A 25,629-nucleotide genomic window follows, 5' to 3' on the forward strand; every position below is an offset into this window, starting at 1 on the left:
TAAGCTCGGATGAAATACGCTAGTCAAATAGAAACTGTAACGTCATCTAACGGGGACTTGATTTAAAATGGTTTATTTTTGGAATAAAAACTTTTTGCTATTTATAAGGATCTAAAAATATAAATAATTGAATTTAAAGGTTTAAATCAATTTGCATTAATTAAATAATTATCCGCGTTTTCCAACGTTTTTACGACAGATGGCGTTACACAATTTCTAAAAATTTTGTGATTCCTTTTGAGACCGGAGTCTAGTGATACAACCAATAATATTTATTTATTTATTTACGTGTATCAAAAACTACATATCGATCGAAATTACTTAAATTATCGGATCATATAAATTCAGCCAAAACCTTTCATACATATTTGATAGCTATATTCACCCTGTATTCTCCTAGGTTCTCAGTACGAACGTATGTTCTTGGTAAAAATATCCAATCCAAAATAAAGAGCGCAGACTTCACCCCCCTTTTCTAGCAAAGACTTTCAATAGGAAGTGCAGCCACAATGCTTGGTGTATATAGTATTTTTTTGACAGGCGTTAACTCCGTTCTGGCGGTATCATCGGAAACAGGCCTATATTTCCGACCATTTCTTGAGGGAAAATTTGCAGCCTCTTATACCCTTCTATCTAAGAGAACTCCAATGGATGCAAAACATGATATTTGCCCATTACTTCCGAACCCCTCTGAAAAGATGCCCCCCCCCCTCGCCGCCTTGTTTGGCAGGAAATCTACTCAACCCGCGCCTAGCCGAGTCTATCAAAAATCCGGGCCAATTTTTCTTCTCTTAGCCGTCGGTGATTTCTCCCGAGTCTCGCAAGTTTTGCCAGCCATCAAAAATAATAATATGAAGTTTTTCTCCCACTTTTTTTAACCCGCTCAGATTTTCGATCATTTTCCTATACTATATTTTTACGCCATCTATCGGTGAATCCTTCCCCATATACCAGTCTTCTTATATATACTTATGTTAGGTATTCCTATATTTCTCCGTCTGTTTTTGTCAAATGCGTAATTAGCTATGCAATGTGAACAGGCTTCTTTTTCACTTCCAAAACTTGCAGGTTTGCCAGTTTCTACTTTGCCAGTATGGGGTCGTTCATAAATTACGTAGTGCAATAGTTACTCTAAATTACGAAACAATTACTCAGCTATAATGTGATCATGCGAGGGGTAATTGTTAAAGGAAAAGTCCAGGTTGGGTAAAACTTGGGTCTATTTGAAAGATCATGTTTAAATATACTCAAAAATATCAGTCGTAAAATTGTATCTTTTTTTAATGACGAGAAATTAATTTTTAAACGAGTGAAATTTACCGCCAAACGAACTGCCATTTTTTGTTTCGGGGTGACGTTTTAGGACTTTAATCACGCGCTGTTCGCGCTATAACAGGCTTTAACAGCGCTCTGTTCCCCGCGCGCGTTTGCTCCGTGTGCGGTCTGCGGAGGGAAGGCGAAAGAAAATGGCAGCTCGCTTGGCGGTAAATTTCGCTCGTTTAAAAATTAATTTCTCGCCATTAAAAAAAGATACAATTTTACGACTGATATTTTTGAGTATATTTAAACCTGATCTTTCAAATAGACCCAAGTTTTACCCAACCTGGACTTTTCCTTTAAATAATCAAATCGTAGGTAATCACGAAAAATCGCGTAAGAAAATTATTGGGAATCACCGAAATATTGTGAGAAATCACTGACAATCACAGAAAATTTGTGAGAAATCAATGGATATCACAGAAAATTATAGATAAATCAATGGATATCACAGAAAATTATAGATAAATCAATGGATATCACAGAAAATTATAGATAAATCAATGGATATCACTGAACATCTTTCGGTAACATGGTTGTCTGATTTAAATCACGTATTTCAATGTATTTATGAAAATGTGCCAAACTAGGTTCTTTAGAAATTTTAATTAAGAGAAAATGCAATTAAATTAATTATTAATTAATAATTCAATTTAATAAAATTATAAAGAATAATATAAAATATAGCTCTGCACTCAAATTATTTATCAATTTGTCAAAACCTAATAAAATCAATTTAAATCAATAAAAATCCGATTTAATTAAAATAAATCGTATTTTTTTAATAAAAATCAACAACCCTGTTGTACGAACATTTTACGAGTGACTACCCCCTCGTCATAGTGCCATAAAAATTAATAATTGTAATAATAATCAGATAAGCTAATACCCAAGCAACCACACGGATCTAAGCGATTTGTTCAATCACGGAGGAGGGTATTGGCAACATCTGATCACGTAGAAAACTAATCACGCTTTTCCAAATATGGCCTTATTTCCGTATCAAAAGATTAACAAGACGTTCAATATACTAACACGTACCTTTTTTTGTCTTGAAAAAATTGCTTTTGGCCCAAAAGGTTGACACGAAAAATAACGCCAGGTGTTTGGATTTGAATTTTCGGCGCCATTTTAGGGGCTGCCGCCAGCGCCCCTAACCCCGTATGAGCGATTTGCGAACTATCCTAACTTTTAAAATCGCAAAACTGATTTTTTGCGTTTTTAGCAGAGCGCGCTTTTACGTGGTTTTTCTGTCTCACCGACTTCTCACCAGGTGTCGCGGCGGACGTGCTTTTTGATTTCCCTAAATTTCTTTATTTTATTAAAAATTAACCACCACTCAATATTTCTTGATGCGGTTTTCGCCATAAATTTTAGTTTTTAATGGGCTATAGGGCTATCTAACTGGTTAAAGCTTGACCGTACCCCTTTAAAATAATTGGTAGATAAATTAATTAGTTTAAATTTAAAATTAGACAGGTTAAACCACCCATCGAAAACACGTAGGGCAAACTTGTATAAACGTATATTTTGTATAGCCTCAAGTTCTCAGTACACGTTTTTGAGAAGTGGCGTAATATTTGGTAAAGCTTACGTCATTTATGAACGACCCTTTTTAAAAGTTTGCCGCAGGCTGGCTGAGTTGGCGCTGAAATATTTTTAGGTTCAGTGAGTGAAAACTATGTATTTTGGTCAGGTGTGGATTCATTATTGATCCCGGGGTGGGGCTTTAGCCTTGTTTCTCTCGTTGTTCTTAATGGATTGCGTTTTTATTTGAGTTGCCTACCTTTATATCCGTATCGCACGCTAACAAGGCGCCTCGTTATGTCGAAGCGGCTGATACGCCGGCCTCATAATTGATTTAGTTGCGACGCCATTTGGCTGATACGCGCCTTGCACTGAATTAACGATAACTCCGTCGCGTGGTAACACTGCCCCCTTCTCCGTAAGAAATTTTTCGTAAAATCGACCTACGGTGGTTCTATGTTCTCGATAAACTCTAAGACAGCTGTCTTGTACCTTTCCATGTACTGAAAGTGTAGTCCGTTTAACGTAACCATCCACTTGGGGGTGTCAAAGGGGATGCACCGGAATTGGGTATTCGTCGGGTCTAAAAAGGATGTGACGTATGTTGTACCCAATGTGACGTAATTCTACGTTTTCACAATTGTTTACTTTATTTGGTCAATTTTTTATATTTTCCTTTATTTTACCTATATGTTGTTTCCCATATTTTCCTTTATTTTACCTTTTTTGTATCATATATTTTCTTATAATTCGCGTTCAAATTCCTTATTTTTCCTATTAATTTCCTAAACATTTTCCGAATAATTTCCTATTTTTTCTATATTTTTCCGAATAATTTCCTATTTTTCCTATATTTTTCCGAATAATTTCCTATTTTTCCTAAACCTTTTCCCGAATAATTTCCTATTTTTCGTATACATTTTCCGAATAATTTCATACTTTTCTATAAATTTTCCGATTAATTTCCTATTTGTCCTATACAATTTTCGATTAATTTCCTATTTTTCCTATACATTTTCCGATTAATTCCCTATATTTCTTATACATTTTCCGATGAATTCCCTATTTTTCGTATACATTTTCAGATTAATTTCCTATTTTTCGTATACATTTTCCTATTTTTCCTAAAAATTCCGATTAAATTAATATTTTTCCTTTAAATTTTCCGAATAATTTCCCTGGTGAGGTTTTTCCTTCCTAAGTACGAATAAATACATTCTGGTTTATAGCCACTAGTAAGGGGGCTTTTGAATTGGCCCCGTTCGAGCTAAATATTTTGATCGTATCTGCTTTTTTTCAACGTTTTTTCCTTTGTATTCTAAAAGCCTTGATAGAAAACCCCCATACTACCATAAGTAACGTAAGAGCGAACAGTATGACAGTAGTCTTCCAAAGCAGATTATTTCAAAAATTCGTTTACTCTGTTTCGTCAATGACTATATAAATCATAACGTAGTTAAGAACTGTCCAATCTGTCTTTGACTCTTTGGAACTGTCAGGTAAAGATGAAAGCTAACCTTTTTGAGAAATTAATTGAATATAGTCCGAAAAAGTCAGGGAATTTGAAAATCGATCTAAAATTCAGGGGAAAGTCAGGAACTTTATTTGGTTGCAAATAGGAAACCTTTACTTAAAGCAACTGTCGGCTCTATCATTGCCATCTGTATTATGAAAAGGCCCCTGTTATTAGAGATGGCCATGAATCTATCCGATTCTTCGAAAAAACCGACTTTACTGGAGAACGTGGTGCCATCTATTAATGGAAAAGGAGGCTAAAATTCAAAATAGCCAAATGATAACGTCGTCAGAGAGCCATTGTAGAGTGTTATATTTAGACCATTTATACTCTATTTAGTGGGCTTTAACATAAATTGTATATCCCATGTTAAAAATATTGTTTAAAATTACTGTAATTTATGTTATGGAACAATTTTACAAATGATTTAATCAACGCAAGGGGTACCTATAAGTATCGCCTTTTGGGTAAAAATATAGCTTAACTATCTTGTTTTGTTGTCGACGATAGCGAAATCTGTTGGAAAAAGAGCTACTTGTCGCCAAGCCGACACTTGCTTTAAAATGTAGGTTCAAAACTACAAAAGTTTGGCACAAAATAACTCAGGACAAATCTCCGGAGATGATCAGGGAAAACCTGGAAAAGTCAGGGAATTGGAATCGGTAAAAACTGTGGGAACCCTGCACTCATTAACCGACGTATTTTTATGTCATACTTACGTTTATTACGTTACTTATGATACTACTTAAGCGATTACTATAATGGAATATTGCGTTTAAATTTCTTTCGCGTACTTATAAGCTCAACAAAAAATAAAATAAAAATAGACCAATTAGGTAGCGTAAAAAATTTCAACGATTTCATTCTTTTTATTTTCGGGAACGCTTCAGAAAGAAATTGCACTTTTCGGCGCAAAGACCAAGAAGCGAAGACGGATTATGAACTCTAAAAATATAGAACGTGTAATTCTAGAAAGGAATAAAACTCGCTACTTGGAAAACAAAAATCTCCTTTTTTGCCGGCTACGAAGTTATATTTTAGAAAGTAGATCGCGTGTTACGCGAGTTTTAGTTTAAGGGACTTTTTTTAAATATTTGATTTCTTTGAAGATACTAATTTTTTTATTCAAGAGTTCCACTTTTACGAGATTTTAGATAAATCCAAGTTACAAAGTTTTACTTTTGTTAATACGAATAGGGGTCTGATTTAAATATCGATTTGAAGCAAATTTCTGTATAAAATCATTGATTTAAATCTCCTATTACAATTCCAATGTATTTATGAAAATGCACAAAATAAGTTTCTGTAAAATCGATATTTAAATCAATTTATAAAAAAAACCTTGATTTCAATCTCCTATCACATTTCAATGTATTTGTGAAAATGTGGCCAAAATATTTTCCGTAGCAAATCCAACCTTTCTAAATTACAAGTAGTAGTTATATTTAATTATGAAAAATTAAAATTTAATTTTACAACCGCTGTACTCAAATTATTATAATGGACCTGGAAAAGTCGGGGAATTTGCAAATGTTTCTAAAAAAGCATGGAAAAGTTAGGGATATTGAAAATAGTTCTAAAAAGGCGTGGAAAAGTTTGGGATTTTGAAAATGGTTCCTTAAAGGAACGGAAAATTTATATAATTAAAAAATACCCAAAAAATTAGGAAAAATATTTTTGAAATATGTATTAAAAATACGTTAAATATTTTGCAAGATTCTACATCAAACGTTACTTCTATTATACAATTGTCAGGGAAATCCTGGAAAATCAGTGAAATTAATTCCGTAAATTTCGTTAATTAACTAATGTGTGAAGAAAAATACCAATAATTTTTTAAAAATCATTACAATTAAATACGATAAAATTCCAAATCCGATTTAAATCGAAATATAGTCTATTTTTAAATTTCTTTTTATAACAAAAAAATCGACAACGCTGGTCCCAAGTCCTACATTTTTTTTGATATCCGCCATTTTACTCCGAGATGGGTAATTTGGAGTATCCTCCAGTAGCGCCATAGATTCTCTTGGCAACAAAATGACGCTGATTTGGTAAAGGAATTGACGACTTTTCCGAGGCAGTAAAGAAAACTAAGGGGGAATCGCGTGGACCGAGAATGCACTCGCTATTGTCTCGGAAGAGAACTTACTAAAAGGGAAATATAGCCAATTTCTGAGTTTATTTTTATCCTTCTCAGTCTGAGTGTATTTCTGATGTATTCGCGTTTGCCGTTATCGTCCGACAGAGGGAGCCCATTCCGACGCTCAGATGGTTCTTCTTGGCCCCGGCCTGTTGCCGATTCTTCCCCAGGGATGATTTGAGTACAACAAACTTATACAGTTTCTCCGATTTATTTTTGTTCCTATATTCGCCCCGTTTTCGATACGCCCTAATATACACAGTCTATTTTTAACCTAGCGCTCGTACAAACTCTGGGTGTACTTATGGAATTCTTTCTCTACGTTGTGGTTGTTGTAGTTTAGTATAAAAACTCCGTGGGGGTTGTCATTTAAAGATGATATGAGATTTAGATATTGATGTGGGATGGAAGTTAGTATTTTTCCTAAACATTTTCCGAATAATTTCCTATTTTTCCTAAACATTTTCCGAATAATTTCCTATTTTTCCTAAACATTTTCCGAATAATGTCCTATTTTTCGTATACATTTTCCGAATAATTTCCTAATTTTCTATAAATTTTCCGAATAATTTCCTATTTTTCCTATACATTTTCCGAATAATTTCCTATTTTCCTATATTTTTCAGAATAATTTCCTATTTTTCCTATACATTTTTCGAATAATTTCCTATTTTTCCTAAACATTTTCCGAATAATTTCCTATTTTTCCTAAACATTTCCCGAATAATTTCCTATTTTTCCTAAACATTTTCCGAATAATTTCCTATTTTTCCTAAACATTTTCCGAATAATGTCCTATTTTTCGTATACATTTTCCGAATAATTTCCTAATTTTCTATAAATTTTCCGAATAATTTCCTATTTTTCCTATACATTTTCCGAATAATTTCCTATTTTCCTATATTTTTCAGAATAATTTCCTATTTTTCCTATACATTTTTCGAATAATTTCCTATTTTTCCTAAACATTTTCCGAATAATTTCCTATTTTTCCTAAACATTTTCCGAATAATTTCCTATTTTTCCTAAACATTTTCCGAATAATGTCCTATTTTTCGTATACATTTTCCGAATAATTTCCTAATTTTCTATACATTTTCCGAATAATTTCCTATTTTTCCTATACATTTTCCGAATAATTTCGTATTTTCCTATATTTTTCCGAATAATTTCCTATTTTTCCTATACATTTTTCGAATAATTTCCTATTTTTCTATAAATTTTCCGAATAATTTCCTATTTTTCCTATACATTTTTCGATTAATTTCCTATTTTCCTATACATTTTTCATTTTTATCATTTAAAGATGATATGAGATTTAGATATTGATGTGGGATAGAAGTTAGTATTTTTAATTTTCGGTGGCAGGCAAAAATGGTAAAATTCCCAGTGTGAACGCGGCTTGGTTACGTTATAAGTTTCAAGTACCATGGTTGTCGGATGTAGGTGGGGTGGCGGAGTGGTTAGCGCTTTCGCCTCGCACCGTGAAAAATTAAAATCTGAGCAAACTAAAATATTACATAATTATTCAATTTAATTAAGATTTCATTTAATTCAAGATTAGCTAATGGATTAAACTAAAATAACCGTTAATTATACAGGGAAGACCCATTAATATGATTTTTATTACAAAAACCAAAAAAGAGCCAACCCTGGCATGAAGAGCCTGGTTCGATCCCAGCTTGTGGTACTTCCGTGTGGAGTTTGCAAATTCTCTATCTACTAGTTTAAGAGGTTTCCCCCCGAGTTATTCGGTTTCCCCCCGAGTTATTCGGTTTCCCCTTACCATAAAAACTAGGACGAATCCGGTCTACCGTTGGATTTTCTGGCTATTTTATTTTATTTTATTTAATTTTATTTAATTATTAACTCGAAGATCTATTTGGTCCGAGTTTCGCGTTTTTTGTTTGCTCGAAGACCTATCGGTACGAGCTATTAGTAAGTTTTTAAATTTCTTAAAATTTATTTAGGGTTTAGCTTTATTATCCCTTTTCATTATGGACTTATCTACTTATTCGCCAATTTTATCATCCTTTACAATGCAGTCCATAGGTGGTTCCTTTTAACTTAACTATAAAAACTTGTCGAGGTTAACGGTAATAGTTAGTGTAGGGAGCTGTTGGCTCGCGTGGCATGAAGGGCTTCCCGCCACCCTCCTACGCATTGTAACCCGGCCACCTGAATTAATGGCTTTAAAAGTCGCTAGATGACTTAGGCCTATGGTGGTGCCTTAGGTATTAGCCTAGCTATTTATTACGCATTGTAGCCTGGCCACCGGAATTAAAGGCATTAAAGATCTCGGTTACTTGGGACAAAGGTAGTGCCTTGGTTATTAGCCTAGTTTATTATTCATATTAATTATTACTAGTGATCATTTAAGAAAATGACCGGAAATCACCGAAAGATTAAGAAACTAATCAAAATTATCTACAATGTACGTAATTTTTTTTAAATCTTGAAATCTCGGGGAAAATCAGCAGAAGAAGGGGAAACCACACGAGATACACGCTCTGAACTCTCAGTTCACGTTAGGATTCAAAATTTGTCAGTGGATATCGTAGAAAATGGTGAGATTACCAAATATCGGGGAATGCTGGTTAGGCAAAAATCAATAGTCATTCGTTCAAACATTTTCCGATTGGCTACCTTTTCGAAAGAGGCATTAACACGGTACAACTAGTTGCGCCTACAAGCTAGGGTCAACCGCTCGAGTACCAGTTGGTCCGTGCGAATAGAGATTTGCGTCTTCACCCATTTTCGGAGAGGAAGCGATTTAATACCTAACGACGCTAATGAGCCTTGCCACTCGAAGGGAAACTCGATTATAGGCGGGACTGGTCCGGCTTGTTGTTGTTCATAGAGCTATGGGGGTTGAAAGGGGGTCTCTTTCGGCGGCCGATAAGGGGCAAACGTCGTATTGGGCATAAACTATATTTCCGATAATAACCTCTTGGCTGTCTGCTTTCGCCCGATTTTGATGCTCCACTGTCACGCCGGAAAAGATTAGAAAAATGCCCCAGGCCCCTTTTCTCCTACAGCCCGGCTTCTCCGCTATACGCGCCCCTGCCCAGTACGCTTCCTTCGCCTAAACGGATGAACTGTTTTTCCGTTCAAAGAAGAAGAAAAAAGGTTTGATCCGAAAAAGTAGCGAGCCCTACGGGTACGACTCGTCGAAAACCGAAGCCCGAGCTGACTCTTCTATTAAAACCAGCGGGTGGGGTAAACGCTGCTTGTCTCGTACAAAGGGGGTGTTCCGTTTTTAAGGCCGATCATCTCCTCTATAACTTCGGATCAGTATCGTTAGGTTTTCTATAGTTTGGAGCGGCAAATGCGCCAGTCGCTTATTGGAATTTCGCCGGCTTTTATTGGTAAAACAATCCGGGAAAAGGCGTCGCAGTTTGCCGTCGCGCGCTACTCCATACTAGGGGCGTTACGTATACGCTAGCCGTAGACGTTAAAGAATGGCGTCTTACGTCCAACTATTGAACGCGTGGCGCTGTTTGTCGGATTTCGCGACTTGTAAATTGTCCCAGCTATGGAGAACCATCAGCGAAAAGACAGATAAGTTGGTCTTTCCAAGGTGGTCCTTCTCGCAGACCGAGCTCCGCTCCGTCTTCGTAACTTCCCTAATGAGTTTTATCGCGTACCTTATCGAGATTTTGTGTTTTTTTACGGTTAACTCGAGGTCATTCTTGAGAAAGCGATAAGCTCCATCGTGGACATTACGGGTATACTGCTAATAGGGTACCGCGCACTTGGCATACAGATCTTGCGGCTTAAACTTACCCTATTTCGTAAACGATTAGGTAAGGCGTTTTCTCACGAAATCCTCTTAAGCCGAGTTCGCAACTTTTCTAACAATTTTTGTACGCCAATTGGGATTTTTTTACGCGCTGCAATCAGTCTATAAAAATTTGATTTACTAATGAAAATTTCCCCTCTATTTACATACTTTTGAAGTCGCCGTTAAACTGGGTAAAAATGTTATTAATTCTTTCACCAACCTTTATAGAGTAGTATCGCTTTGTAGTTTTTTTATCTATAGGAAAAAGCTTGGATGACGTCGACATGCGTCACGCCGATATTACTCTATACAAGAGTACTAGTTCGCTACCTTAGAGCAAGAGTCAAGCAAGTCTGAAAACCCCTATTTGAGAAAAACCAGTTTTAAGTTCAAAATCTAGCATAATAACAACGATAATCTAATAATGAAAATGGATAAAAATAGAATGAAAATATATTTTTGAAAATTTTGTACTGAGTCACCTTTATTTAAAAACACTCAAGGATTCTTATTTTTAATTTCTTTCAATAGTCACGTATCTCGACTTACTTGACTTTTGCTCTCAGGTAGCGAGTTATAACTCATCCATAATAATAATATCAGCAGCTAGGCAACCTAATACCCAAGGCACCACCTTAGGCCTAAGTCATCAAGCGACTTTGAAAGCCTTTAATTCAGGTGGCCGGGTTACAATGCGTAAGAGGGTGGTGGCAAACCCAGCATGCCACGCGAGCCAACAGCTCCCTACACTAACTATTACCGTTAACCTCAACAAGTTTTTATGGAAGGGGAAACCGAAGAACTCGGGGGGAAAACACCTTAAACCAGCGGGGAGATAATACTAAGACGTATTTACGCAATGTCAATTTGTACTCTGAATAAACGCTTCTTCCGAATCGATTTTGGCCTTTCAAACATAGATCCATGCCAATCGAATTTACGATTTTTAAGCCAGCGAGAGTAGTCCGATCCGTGAAAGGACTTTGTCCACCGATACGAACCTGGCGCCGCCGAAATGAACTTCTTACCCCTTGGTTCCCCAAAAGCGAGCGCGACACACACACACTATCGTATTCGCTTACCTTTTCACCCGCACGTGGCCATATTCCTTCGATCAAGTAACACTGGGTGACTTCGCTCGGGCAAGCTTCCCATAAATACCAGAGTCCGCGTCCTCTCGTAGCGCCCCCTATCTTCCCGGGCCGGAACTGACGCGGGCGGATCAGCCTCACCCGACATCGGGCCGCCGCCTTCCCGGATAATAGAGAACGTCTTCGGTCGTAGTGTCCGGTGAGGAGCGTTTTCCTAGTATGGATCGGCGCGGCGTTCCCCTCTCGGCGCGGCCGCTCGTGGCAGCATTCACCCGCCGCTGTCGGATGGAAGCGGAGTCGAGCCGAGTTCGCTCTGCCGGGCCTCGGCTGGAGCCTTCTCACGTTCTCTCGCCGACGACGTCGCTAAGACTTGCCAATTATCGTCCCTCTTCGGAGCGATTGTGATTCAACCGCGACTTTGTCACAACGTCGCTCTCTCCGTGGACGATAGAAAACGTTTGAAGTTACCCCTCTTCCTCCCCCCGCGGTTCAGTTGACCATGTTGTGTTTACGCGGCTTCTACGGTCAAGGATGTACTTTTTGGCTTAATTTGTTGGTCCTGTGGCTTTGTCTGACCATCACCGGTATCCTGTCCGGCCATAGACACTCGTGGTACGCTTGGGTACCCGGTGAACCCTGTTGCGGGAGACTCCGCCATCATAAAGGTATCTAGAATCTTCCTTCATTTAAACGATTCTTAATTTAAATTAATCTTTAAATACGATATTCAATTTCAACGTTGAAATTTTACTAGGGCTCGGCGTTGGGGTAAGAAATTTTCAGTTCATTTAAATTATCCGAATAAAAACTTGTTTGTTGCGTATATTAAATCGTATAATAGTCGTGAATAATATCCGTAAATAAACAGTTAGTCGATTTTTTATGACTAATTGAAATTTTGGACAATGCCGCGTTTAATTTGCGTCCAATACATTAGTAATTTTATTCGGTGTTGTAGACGAAATATTGACGATTTTATTATTTGATTTATTAATTTGTACGCGTAATTTATTACGTTCGTGCGCGTATACAACTCTTTATTTGAATTAATTATCAAATATAACGAAATTTAAATATTTGCTGAACAAATTTTCCCATTCCTCACTCGGAGGGTTACGGTTTGTATTTAACGACTTTTAGCTGGCGTTGACAAGTTCGCGGTGGGTGAAAAGATGTACCTCCAGTTATAAGTAATGAAGCATTAAATTTGGGGAACCTTCTAAATCCTTTCTTAATAAATTAAAACTTTATAACGGGAAGACACCGGTTCTATAATGACCTGCCGGGGTTACAATACGTACAGGGCGCTTGTCCCTCGGATCGGACCGTACTTCCCTATAAACTTAAAATACACCCGCGTATGGCGGGGAAGCACCGTCAAATCCGAGGGGGCGGTATATTCAAGGCGGCCTCTTTTGAAAATATGGTTTTAGCTTCTTCGCGTTAATAAATCAAAGTTTATATTCAAAATGGGCATTCTATTCTCGGGGGGGGGGGGGCACGCTTATGATCCTCAATTTAGAGAGGCTGCTTTGCCGTACGCGGGATATTTGCTAAGCCAGTTTAATTTGATGTACGAGCTAAAGCCTCCTTCCTTATCAATATGGCCGTGTGCTCTTTGTAATATTATTCCTCCCCCCCCCAATGGTGTCCCTCCTTTGATTCCTCTGGTTCGGGGTTCATAGTAGGCTTGTTTTATAGCCGAAAAGGGGGCCTAGGCTTAGACACGCTTTCTTGATTATTAATTGTCCAACTTTACAGTGTACGGCTGCGTGTATGAGTGCTCGTGCGGGCTAATCTGATCCGCGTTCGAATCCCTCACTTCTCGCGGGGGGGGGGGGGGGGAGCCGCGGGATGATGCGCCCTCTCTGCTCTTCCGCTTCTTGCCGTTGCTTCCTCTCCAGATCCGATTTTGGACTCTCTTTCTCCCGAATAGGGCCAGGGGGCGCGGGGGTTGCTTCTATCGGGGGCTCGCGACTGGAGGATCAATGGGGGGGGGGGGGAATTGGATGTAAGATCAGGGGGGGGGGTAGAGTACCCGACAATTAATTTTATCCTTTTCGGTTAACTGGGCTCAAGATCTTACACCCCCTGGACTATGTCTTCTATCCTGCAGAGAGGGATTGAACTTTTTCTATTTTAAGGATTTTTTTTATCCATTGGCAGTTTTTTTGTCCCAAAGAGAGTGGATTAAAAGGGATTTATAAGCTGTAAGGACCGATAAAATTTCTTGTTTTTTTTTGGGGGGGGGGGGGGGAGTGAAACGGTGACTTGTTTCATTGGATTTTTTTTATCGTGGAAGTTAGTGTATTTTGAGTAAAATTGAAATCTAAAAATTCTAAATACTTGAAAAATCATTTTTTTATACAGGGTGTTACAAAAGGTTATACAAAAATTTTAAGAAGCAGGGACTTTAAATACTGTTTAAGTTTACTTTTTTAAGCTGGTTACCTCGATTTGTTTACAAAGTCCTTTTTTACTTATCACACGCACCCAAACCTTAATGTTCGTGTTTCCCTGCTGCTTGGAAATCTACTATACAGGGTGTTTCAAAATGTTATGGAAAGATTTGATTGAGTTGTAGGACGTGAGTTGAGAAGTATGCCTGTTTCCCCCCCATTTTCCTACGATGAGTTGAAAGAGCGCCAGAGAGCACCCAAATGATGTGACCTACTAGCCCCTGGAAGTAGGCTGCATCAACGCAAAACCAAGCAGCAGGGAAACGCGAACATTAAGGTTTGGGTTCGTGTGATAGGTAAAAAAGGACTTTGTAAACAAATCGAGGTAACCAGCGTAAAAAAGTAAACTTAAACAGTGTGGACTAATATCCCCTGAACGTAGGCTGTAACCAGCGCAAAACCGAGCAGCAGGGACTTTAAATACTGTTTATGTTTACTTTTTTACGCTGGTTACCTCGATTTGTTTACAAAGTCCTTTTTTACCTATCACACGAAAAAAATGTGTTGGACCATTTAGGCTTTTCTATATTTATCAAGAAACTATTTAGATTACTGAGAACGTGCGAGTGTACTTTCCAGGACCCCACTACCTAGCTTCTATTTCAAAGGGAAATCCCTATATTTTCCAATTGTAAAGCTCCATCTAGTATCGGCCTTAAGGAGTTTTCTTTGACCTTTCGAGAAAACTCGTAGTTATGGAAAAGTTAAATTTCGAACTGAATTAATTAATCATTATAAATCAGCAAAATAGTGTCAAGAATAATATTTTTAAACAAGTCCCCGGATATAGGTTTTATTTTTAACAACTTAAGAAATTTTTACGTTATTGAGGTCATTTGTTATTTTTAATTATGACCAAGAACGTATTTAGATAACTGAGGACGTTTAGAGAAGCGGTAAACCATCTGTACGGTACTTGTTCCGGAATATTTTCTGTTGACACGATAATTGTAAATCTACCAACTATTTTGCTCTGATGAATTGAAAAATAAATTGTTAATTAAATTTACACAAAATAAATAGTGAAATTGAACATTTCCGTCACTAACTATAGATAAAACGTTCTTATATATCACGCCTAGCCATCCTGAAAAGTAAACCCGCACGTTTTCTGTAACCTAAATACGTTCTTTATGTGATCGAGTTCGTAGTAAAGTTTGAAATGAATAGTTGTTGAAGGATTGGTAAGCCTATATATTCCACGTACGCGTGAGAGGTTGTAGATATCTTCTTTACGCTCCAACTATTTCGAAGTCATTGTGAAGGTGTCTTAATTTTTTTATCTTTCTTAGTTTTAGCGCGGCGGTTAATTGATTGTAATTGTGATGGATGGGTCTAGCGACGGGAGGCAGCCTTAGAGCAAGGCGTCAAAGGGAAACGTCTCTACTGTCTCTGCTCCAAGAACTACTTACTTCCTCTTTTTTAAGCTCTCCGGCTTTCCCACTTTAAGTCGATTGATTTGAAAATATTTTTTCTTCGTTTCTTTCGCAGTTTCTTCCCAACGCCATCTATAGTCCCTTATTTTTCACCTCGACAGTTTTCACTCCCGTCTTTCGCAGTTCCTTTACGCCCATCTTAGTCGCCGCGAGATGTCACTAGCGTACTACTTAATTCCTTGTTAGAAATCTGCTATTTAAATTAGATCCAATCCACCGTCTCTACTTTTCCATTCCTTTTCGTTTGTTTCTCCCGCTAGGATTTATAGACGCCATTGCTGGCTAAGCTCATGAATAATTAATTCGCTTTATTATTAGTCCTAGTAGCTACGCGGCCCGTTAAAAGTGTGTGGGATATTTTATTCATGGGTGGATTTTAATGAGGAATTTAATTATCTTTTATTTTTTAAATAAAGTTTAATGCCCTTTTTACTGATTTTACTCATCTTGGGAAAGGATAGTTTAGGCCTTATGGTTCTGCGTTTTCATTTCGGTCCTTTAGCGACTACTGACTTAGCTCGTATGTAGTTCAAATTTTTATTGCTCGGGTAGTGTGTCACGATTCTTGACAGCAGGAGCTGCCGGAATCTATGCAAAATTTTCAATCATTACGAAACTTTTCTATAGATATTATTTAGTACCTTAATTGAAATTCTATAGAAAAATTACCAAATTTTCTACAGACATTTGGTGGTTTTTCTATAACCTATAAACGATAGAAATTCCCATATCTTTTCTATGAAAATATTTATGGATCGAGATCTTTTCTATGAAAATATTTATGGATCGATATCTTTTCTATGAAAATATTTATGGATCGAGATCTTTTCTACGGAAATATTTATAGATCGAGATCTTTTCTATGAAAATGTTTATGGATCGAGATATTTTCTATGAAAATATTTATGGATCGAGATATTTTCTATGAAAATATTTATGGATCGAGATCTTTTCTATGAAAATATTTATGGATCGATATCTTTTCTATGAAAATATTTATGGATCGAGATCTTTTCTACGGAAATATTTATAGATCGAGATCTTTTCTATGAAAATGTTTATGGATCGAAATATTTTCTATGAAAATATTTATGGATCGAGATATTTTCTATGAAAATATTTATGGATCGAGATATTTTCTATGAAAATATTTATGGATCGAGATCTTTTCTATGAAAATATTTATGGATCGATATCTTTTCTATGAAAATATTTATGGATCGAGATCTTTTCTACGGAAATATTTATAGATCGAGATCTTTTCTATGAAAATGTTTATGGATCGAGATATTTTCTATGAAAATATTTATGGATCGAGATATTTTCTATGAAAATATTTATGGATCGAGATCTTTTCTATGAAAATATTTATGGATCGATATCTTTTCTATGAAAATATTTATGGATCGAGATCTTTTCTACGGAAATATTTATAGATCGAGATCTTTTCTATGAAAATGTTTATGGATCGAGATATTTTCTATGAAAATATTTATGGATCGAGATCTTTTCTATGAAAATATTTATGGATCGAGATCTTTTCTATGAAAATATTTATGGATCTAGATCTTTTCTATGAAAATATTTATGGATCGAGATCTTTTCTATGAAAATATTTATAGAGCAGTCTCTATGATACATTAAATCTTAGACTTTCTATTTAACGTCTATAATAGTCATAGAGTTAATAATTATCAGCTAAGCTAATACCCAAGGCACCACAGTTGTATATAGGGTGTAAACAAAAAATGATCCAGTGCTAATAACTCCAAATGTTTTTTAACTAGGAATATTTTCCGGACATATAGAACGTGTGGGGGGTAACTTGACAACGTAAATTTTCACGACCTTGAACCATGTCATCAAGGTCGTTCAAAATTTATCTCAAGAACCATTAAAGATACAAAGTTGGTTTCAATTAGAAAGGTGTTCCCCGTCACATTTTAGGTATAAATAGCTTTCAACATACCTAATTTGACCAATAAAAAAATAATGTCACTAGAGACCATGTTGAAGGGCTAATAACTCGAGATGTACTCGTGCTAGAGTATCAAAATTTGCTAGACATAAGTGTAGACGGTGTTTAGAATTTGCAAACTCCGATGACCTTCAACTCATGGTTAAAGGTCATTCAAAGTTTATCTCGTGAACCAAGGTATTTAGAGAAATGGTTCCAATTTTAAATGTTTTCATCATGGTGGTTTTCATCGGTTTAAAGACATTTAGACTTAAAAATTTTATTTAGCACGAGCTAATTGATCTGAAATGTTCAAATCCGTGCTAAAATTAAATTTTGACTCTTTAGCAATGGATCGTTTTTTGCTTACAACCTGTATAATATTTTTGTATTTTAATTTTCTTCCATACTAAAATCACCCTATAAATTAACTTATCCCTGAACACAGGTGTATTGCGTGTGGAACACTTCTACAGGCGTCAGTAGTCCAAAAATAGACCTACTTTTTTTTTTAAATCCTAATTTTGCAGAACGTAAGCGTATTCCTCATTTTATTCTAGTCTAGTAAAAGAGTCTAGTTTCTAGGTAACTGATTTTTGATGTACCGTTTCTGTGGGTAGAAATATTTAAACGAGAACGTGTAAATTCTTTTGAAAGCTTTTCAAAAAGGAAATTTTCGTTCTGTTTAAAGTTCATTTAATTGACTTTTTTTGAAGGCTGAGAGGGGGTTTAACTGGCGCGAAGCTGCTCCGCTTGAAGTGGGCATTTTCGCATTTAGGTTTTTCTTGTTTGCCCAGTTGAGCGCCATTAAATTGTTGAGCGCGCACCCGCAGACCCGGCGCGAATGGAGCGGAAGTTAACTATTTCTTCTCTTTGAAGTTTTGTTTGTTTACCAGGGCGCCTACTTGATAAGGACGGTATAGTTAAAGACTGTCTGAGTATTTAAAGCCTTTCCGTTTTGAAGGATTTAAAAGTTGGGTGCCGTATTTGGCGGTAAATTGACATTCTGTTTGAAGCTACGGACTACGGTAAAGTCTTGGGGAAATAACGTATGGGTGGTTGCGTAGTAACCCCGTCGTAGCCGCGGTAGTAGTTTTAAGTAAACTGAGTCACCAATTTACCTTTCGAAGTAAAGATTCGAGTCCCTGAAGATTGTTCTAGCAAGAGTCCCCCCCCCCTCGAATAAACAATCTTAGAATGACAGTGTCACCCCCTAGCGGGGGATTCCAATCTCCCCCCCCCCCTGCCATAACAAGCATGCCACTTTCCCATCGAATAACTTTGCCGGCTTATAAATTTTTGGGGATTTAAAATTATGTTTTACCGCACTGAGGTCTAAAATGAAATTCCTTTAAAAAATGTAAAATACTTATTCCGTGTTGGAAAAGTTCCAATTATTCAATGGAATCTTTTATTACACGTTTAGAAATGGCCAAACCGTCATTAGAATTAAATATCTTTCAAGTATTATTATTATTAGTTAATAAGTATTTAACTAAATTGTGGTAAATTTTAACCTACCAAATTTTTGGCTCGAATTTAAATACCAATTACTTAATTATTAATACTTAATTATTAATTTTAACGTACAAAATTTTTGGTTGGAACTTAACTAACCTATCAATAATTTAGTAAAAACAATTTTTTCTTACAATTTTAGTACTTATCTAACATTTAGGCAAAATTTCAAAAAAATTGTAACTTTAAAGAACCCAATCTTTTGTTAGTATTAAACTAATATTTACTAATTGATTTGGTTAAAGACTAACCTTATGTAGTTAAAAACAATACTGTAGGTATTGTTATATTTTTTTGGGTAATATTAATTTTCTCGCCTGGAAGATTTATTTTGGTTTTTAACAAATACATTTAATTTATAAATTTAAATATATTATTTTCAGACTTGACTTTAAAATTCACACCTATATTTTATAAATTTTCCTATATTTTCAGTGTGTTCGTATAACTTCCTATAATTACACTAGTTTACTATTTTTTCCTGTATTTGTGGAATTTTATAAAAATCTACAAAGTTAGAAATAATTTTAGAAATATTTGAAATCCTAAATATTAAACCAAAATGGCCTAAATTAAGAACCATGTATTTTCACTTCATATGTACTTTAAACCTATATTTTCCCGTCTTTTTAATGGAATTTATCATATATTTTCCTTTTTTTTTCTAAACATTTATCCTAAAAAATATTTTAAATCGATTACAAATTTTCTATACGATTTTTTTGAGTGATCTGTGGTCACCCTGGGCTAGAAAACATAGCTATAACTTTGGCGATAAAACATCCTTTTAGTTGAACAATATCCATCCCTATTGAGACCATCGAATAACGGGACCATTTCCACTTGAAGATATCCCACGCGTATTCCTACTGCCGGCTTAGCTATGCGTGAGTGAATGTTGGGATGGAAAAATTCCCACTCTATTTTGTACGCGTAAGCCTTGGAGATTTTCCTTCGAAAATACATATATTTTATACGTATTTCGAGGCGGCGATGTCGGTATTAAAAATCCCCCCTCTGATCAGGATGTTTTACAATCCCGCGATGCTGGAATAACACCAGGACGGAACGGCTCCAGTCGTTATCTTTCCCTAAACCCTCCCCTTCTTTCTTACTTTTTTACTTACTTACTTTTTTATTCTTTTACTTTTTCCTTTTTCTTTCTGGCCAGTTTGGTAATTCCCAAGCTCCCACGTCTCGCCGCAGTCGACTGCTCGAGGAACGCTGGGGGTGATGGGTGTAGTCTTTATAGTTTAGAGGCAGTAAGCCTTTGTTACTGTAACTCCCGCAAACGAGAGAGAGAAGGAGGAGAGAGGGGAAAAAATCAGTTCTTTTTGCGAGTCCCTTGTCAGTTCGTCTGCTATTTGAATAATGTATGCGCGTGCCGAGCCGAGGCCCGAACGCGGGATTCTTCTCGCTTGCGTCTCTTCCTCACTCGCGGGAAATGGTTGGGCGAGAACCGGCTTCCTCAGTGGCCGGATGCTACTTCCTCGATCGTCTGCTGACAACGGAATCGAGGAAGAGCTAGGCAATTTAATATTGTAACAAGCTGGCTTCCAAATTTGGGATGTTTAACACGCTTAATTACTCTACGCAGACGCTGATTACTGATGGGTACATGGATCATACAGACATGGAAAACAGGGAAATATCGGGGAATTAGATTGTGGATAGAAAAGACAGGGGAATTTTTCTTGGTAAAAATCAGGGGGATTTTTGACCTAAAGAGAAAAAATTTACATCAATACATTTTTTGCTATTAAAGATTTGACTTTATCGAACTAATTTAGCTTAAAGGAAAAGTTCAGGTTGGGTAAAACTTGGGTCTATTTGAAAGATCATGTTTAAATAAACTCAAAAATATCAGTCGTAAAATTGTATCTTTTTTTAATGACGAGAAATTAATTTTTAAACGAGCCAAATTTACCGCCAAGCGATCTGCCATTTTTTGTTTCGGGGTGACGTTTTAGGACTTTAATCACGCGCTGTTCGCGCTATAACAGGCTTTAACAGCGCTCTGTTCCCCGCGCGCGCTTGCTCCGCGTGCGGTCTGCGGAGGGAAGGCGAAAGAAAATGGCAGCTCGCTTGGTGGTAAATTTAGCTCGTTTAGAAATTAATTTCTCGTCATTAAAAAAAGATACAATTTTACGACTGATATTTTTTAGTATATTTAAACATGATCTTTCAAATAGACCCAAGTTTTACCCAACCTGGACTTTTCCTTTAAATGTTATTCATGAAATGAATAGGGATGCACCGATATGGGTACAGCCGATATATCGGCCGGCCGATATATCGGCTAATCGTGGCCGATAATATCGGCCGATATTAACAAAGTTACCTATCACAATATTATGCTTTTTTGTTTACTCTCGTAACCACCTGTTAAAAAATGATATGATCTATGGCTTTTGGAGTCGAAAAACCACTTATGATTCCTGACCGTTTTGGACGCGAATAATTATTTCCTACAACAGCGATCAACTGGCCTTTTTAAAAGGAAATGTAAGGTTGTGGCAATAAATGTTTTCCATTAATTAGTTAGTTGAGTATCGCCTTTTTTTAAAGTTTTTCCTGAAAATATTTTTCTAATACCAGAAGTATCGGCTAATATCGGCCTCGCTTAAGCCGATATTGGCCGATACCGATATTTGAAAAATTAACCGATATATCGGTGCATCCCTAGAAATGAGGTACTCTGAACCTCTTAGTTTTAATTGCGGTTAACTGGTACCAGGAACACTTGTAAATATCAGGGAAATCGGTTTGCCAATACTTGTATGAACTCAGGGGTAGGTTAAAGAGACGTTGATAAATTACACTCAATTCGAAGATTATTATTTTGTTGAGGTGAACGTTTTAGAAAAATGGTTAGCCGTATAAATGTCATCAGAAGTGTCAAATATACATACACGTACAGGTGTAGCTTTCTTATGAAACTGCCGAATTGTACGCTGAATCCTGGTTCAAAATTTAATTTACCACGTTTATTATTCCACCATCAAATGTAAAATGTAAATATCATATATTTATTATATACAATAAGTAATTTATATTATACAATATAATATGTGGTTTTAGTCGATATTATTTCGCCTTGATAATGGCACAAGGCTGTGCTGAAACTAGTCGGTTATTAAATTTAATAAACAATTTACTTACGCAATAATGTCGTGATTCTTTATCTATATATTTAATCAATAATGTATTTATTTATACCTAGGGAGAATGTCTATGTCGAGACGGTTTTTAGCCTTTCTCTCAATCCACCCGTTGGTCCCCCCAGTACGCTCCTCCGCTTAAAATAAAATGAATAGTCCCGGTATTTCATTGGCTGCTTAAAATTTAAGTCACCTAACGCGATGGTAATCAAACGCCGTTGACGTTTTGTCTCCCCCCCCCCCCCCACCCCGCGCGAGACGGGGGAAAGGCGTTCAACGTGCCCGGCGATTGTCGCAACATAATTATTCTTCCTAAATATATATATAAATACATTCTTGATTTAATATACAATTTATAATATATAATTTATAACATACAATACAATTTATATTATACAATACAATTTAAAATATATAATTTATAACATCCAATATTTAATTATTAATTTATAATTAACAATATACAATTATTAATTTATAATATACAATATTTAATTATTTATTTATAATTTACAATATACAATTATTAATTTATAATATACAATGTACAATTATTAATTTATAATATACAATATTTAATTATTAATTTATAATTTACAATATACAATATATAATTTATAATTACAATATATAATTTATAATTTACAATATATAATTTATAATTTACAATATAATATACCATTTTTAATTATTAATTTATAATATGCAATTTATTATTATGTAATTTACAATATACAATTATTAATTTATAATATGCAATTTATAATTATTAATTTATAATATGCAATTTATTATTATGCAATTTACAATATACAATTATTAATTTATAATTATGCAATTTACAATATACAATTATTAGTTTATAATATACAATATATAATTTATAATTTACAATATAATATACCATATTTAATTATTAATTTATAATATATAATTTACAATATACATTTATTAGTTTTGTAAAGCCCGCATTTGCATCCGCCAATGTAGGCTTTGTCCCTAACAGTCTTTCCCTTTACTTCAGAGAGTTATCTCGTTGTTTTGGGCCAACGCTGCTCGGGAAGGTAGGGATGACTCATCCTCGCTCGCGCCGTCCACCTTCGGAATTCTCCGAAAGTGGCGACCTCTGACCCGAAGGGTTAAGAGCGGGGTAAAGTTACCGGTGACGCTTACTATTGCACCACAGTGAGTCCGCAAGATTTCTTGGCGGGCTTACTTCTCCAGCCAATTAGGTTGGAGACCGGTAGCGTCATCCGAGGGGCCCGCTATATAAGGGACGTCGGGACAATGGATTAACTCTCGTGGTTACGGACTCCGACCTAACCAGTCACATCTTGTATATTCTCTCTTCTAGAGAAAGTTTAGTTGTTTGCCATGCCTTGTAATATTTGGTAAATATATATATATTATTAATAATAAAGAGTATTCTATAGTTTAACTCTCGTACATGGTTTAGACATAAGCCAACAATTTCCAGGCTTCACAGTTTATAATATACAATATATAATTTACAATATACATTTATTAGTTTATAATGTACAATATATAATTTACAATATACATTTATTAGTTTATAGTATACAATATATAATTTATAATGTGATTTTTCTCACGAATCGTATTTTGAGAAATTAGCGAAAACCTGTGATGGTACATGTACGTTAACAATATAGGAGGATGGCGACTTCCTTCTTAGGGGTATATTATGCATTTCTGATATCATTTAAAGCCATTGAGAAGCCAAGTGTCATAAAGGCTATTCCGGATCTAGTTTAATCGGCCTTATTATGCAAGGTAATCCTCGGCACTTTGATATTTGGCCGTTCGATAGCGCGGTCCCTTTTAATTCTTCCCCTCGCGTCGTTTGTACTAAGGCCCTTTCGTCTGTTTCGACTTGGAAATTCGGTGAAATTTAGGCGTTAAGTTCTTCGTTTATAAAATTTATACCGTCTCTAAAATCGCTAATTTACGCGCGTAAATGTCTAGAGTGACGCTTAAAATCTAGGCAGGCTGGCATACTGTGATGGGGAGAGTCCCGTTGTCGACTGTACCTTTTGGCCGCTATTGATTGACGCTTTCAACTACAGGGTGGAAGCCTCAGCCGTGGTCCAGCCTCGGTACTTCTCCTAGTACACCAGAGTGCTGCGGGTGGAACACTTCTACAGGCGCTGGTAGGCCAAATATAGACCAATGGTAGATTTGGAAGCCTCAGCCGTGGTCCAGCCTCGGTACTTTTCCTAGTCTAAAAATAGACCAATGGGAGAATTAGAAGCGCATCTTACAAATGCTTTTTCGGGCGATTGGATAAAGATGCGCTTATAATTATCCCATTGGTCTATTTGTGGAAAACCAGCGCCTGTAGAAGTGTTCGACCCGCAGCACTCTGGTGTACTAGGAGAAGTACCGAGGCTGGACCACGGCGGAGGCTTCCACCCTGTATAGCCGATCTCTGACTTCTACTTAAAACGTCGCGGTTTATTGGCTAAGACAGTGCAGTAAGGAGTTCCTCTCTTTATTCTTGTCGAGTGCCGTCTTGAGTAGGTGTTTGCGGCGACCATAATTAGCAGGCACTGGTCGTCCTAGTATAATTATGCTAATTAAAAGTCGTGTTTACCAGCGCCATCCCGCGGCGAGATGACATACTTTGAACCTCTCTGAATAATTTGAGCATTCATTTTCTAACACTTTACCTGTACCTCTCTCTCGCTTCGTTCTTTGGAGGAGAGCTACGAGGTTGCGTTTGATTTTCTTTGTTTCGTGTCAGTATTTGTTCTTGGGAATACGTGGCCTAATTAAGTTTCCTCTCATCTTGTCCTCAGTCCAAGAACTCGCTGGAGAACGGGGCGTCGCGGATTCTGTTGTCAGTTCATTTTGTAGAAAGTGTCAGAATATATTAAAAAGGGACATCGTTCCATATTTCTCGGAAGGAGTTGAGTTTCTCCAAGATGCCAGAGAGAGGATCAACATTTTATTTTTCGCCCAGTCAAGCGCGTAATGTTACCGGGATATATTTATCGCGCCACGACTCACGAGTAGGTATTGACGGAAGCTTAACCTTCCCAGCTACGGTTATTATTCCTTTAACGAATAATGAGGTTACAATGTAGTAGTATTGTTAATTTTCCGGAAAAATAAAATGCGGAAAATTTTCCGCAATTCGGAAAAATAAAAAAATTAAACATAAATTTATTATTAAAGGTTTTTAATGTTTTTAACTTTTCATCGATATAAAATGTCTAATATCAGTAAACATACAACAAAACATTAATAGTGTTACATTGTTAATCAGTTTAAACTAGTCTAGAGGTTTAGTTTTATTTTTAGATTCGAAAAAATTGGGCTAAAACGGCGCTTTATTTAAATTTACTAACAATATATTAGACCAAGAATTTATTTATTTATACTCAGGGAGAATGAATATGTTGAGACTATCGACGGCCCTAACCCCGTCACTCTAAGGGGGGGGGGGAAAGAGGCGTGTCTCTAATAATAGATGAAATGTCCATAAAACCTCGGCTGATTTATGACAAGAAATTTGACAAAATATTTGTATTGAAAGATACAACGAAACATCTGGATAAAGAAGACACTGAACCTGAGAGACCGAAACTGCCTAGTGTTGCAAATCAACTATTATGATTCGTGATTCATGGACTTTCCAGATCATTTACACTACCTGTCGAATTTTTCTTCTCAAGACAAACAACGGGCATAGATATG

General features: G+C 36.2%; 1 protein-coding gene across 2 annotated transcripts in view; it reads left to right on the forward strand.

Annotated features, from left to right (window-relative positions):
- Sema2a (Semaphorin 2a) overlaps positions 1–25,629 on the forward strand; it is a 216,565-nt gene that overhangs the window by 32,787 nt on the left and 158,149 nt on the right. Inside the window, exon 1 of one of the 2 annotated variants that reach the window (XM_090162798.1) lies at positions 11,666–12,043. The exons of the other annotated variant lie outside the window; for it this stretch is intronic. Within the exon in view, the coding sequence (XP_090018924.1) occupies positions 11,878–12,043 (166 nt within the window). The 5' untranslated portion in view covers positions 11,666–11,877. Of the gene's footprint in view, positions 1–11,665; positions 12,044–25,629 lie in introns of those variants that run through there. 2 annotated transcript variants of the gene reach the window in all.

Source organism: Leiobunum rupestre, chromosome 11 (assembly GCF_980474605.1).
Source record: "Leiobunum rupestre chromosome 11, qqLeiRupe1.1.hap1, whole genome shotgun sequence".
Classification (NCBI taxonomy): domain Eukaryota; kingdom Metazoa; phylum Arthropoda; class Arachnida; order Opiliones; family Sclerosomatidae; genus Leiobunum; species Leiobunum rupestre.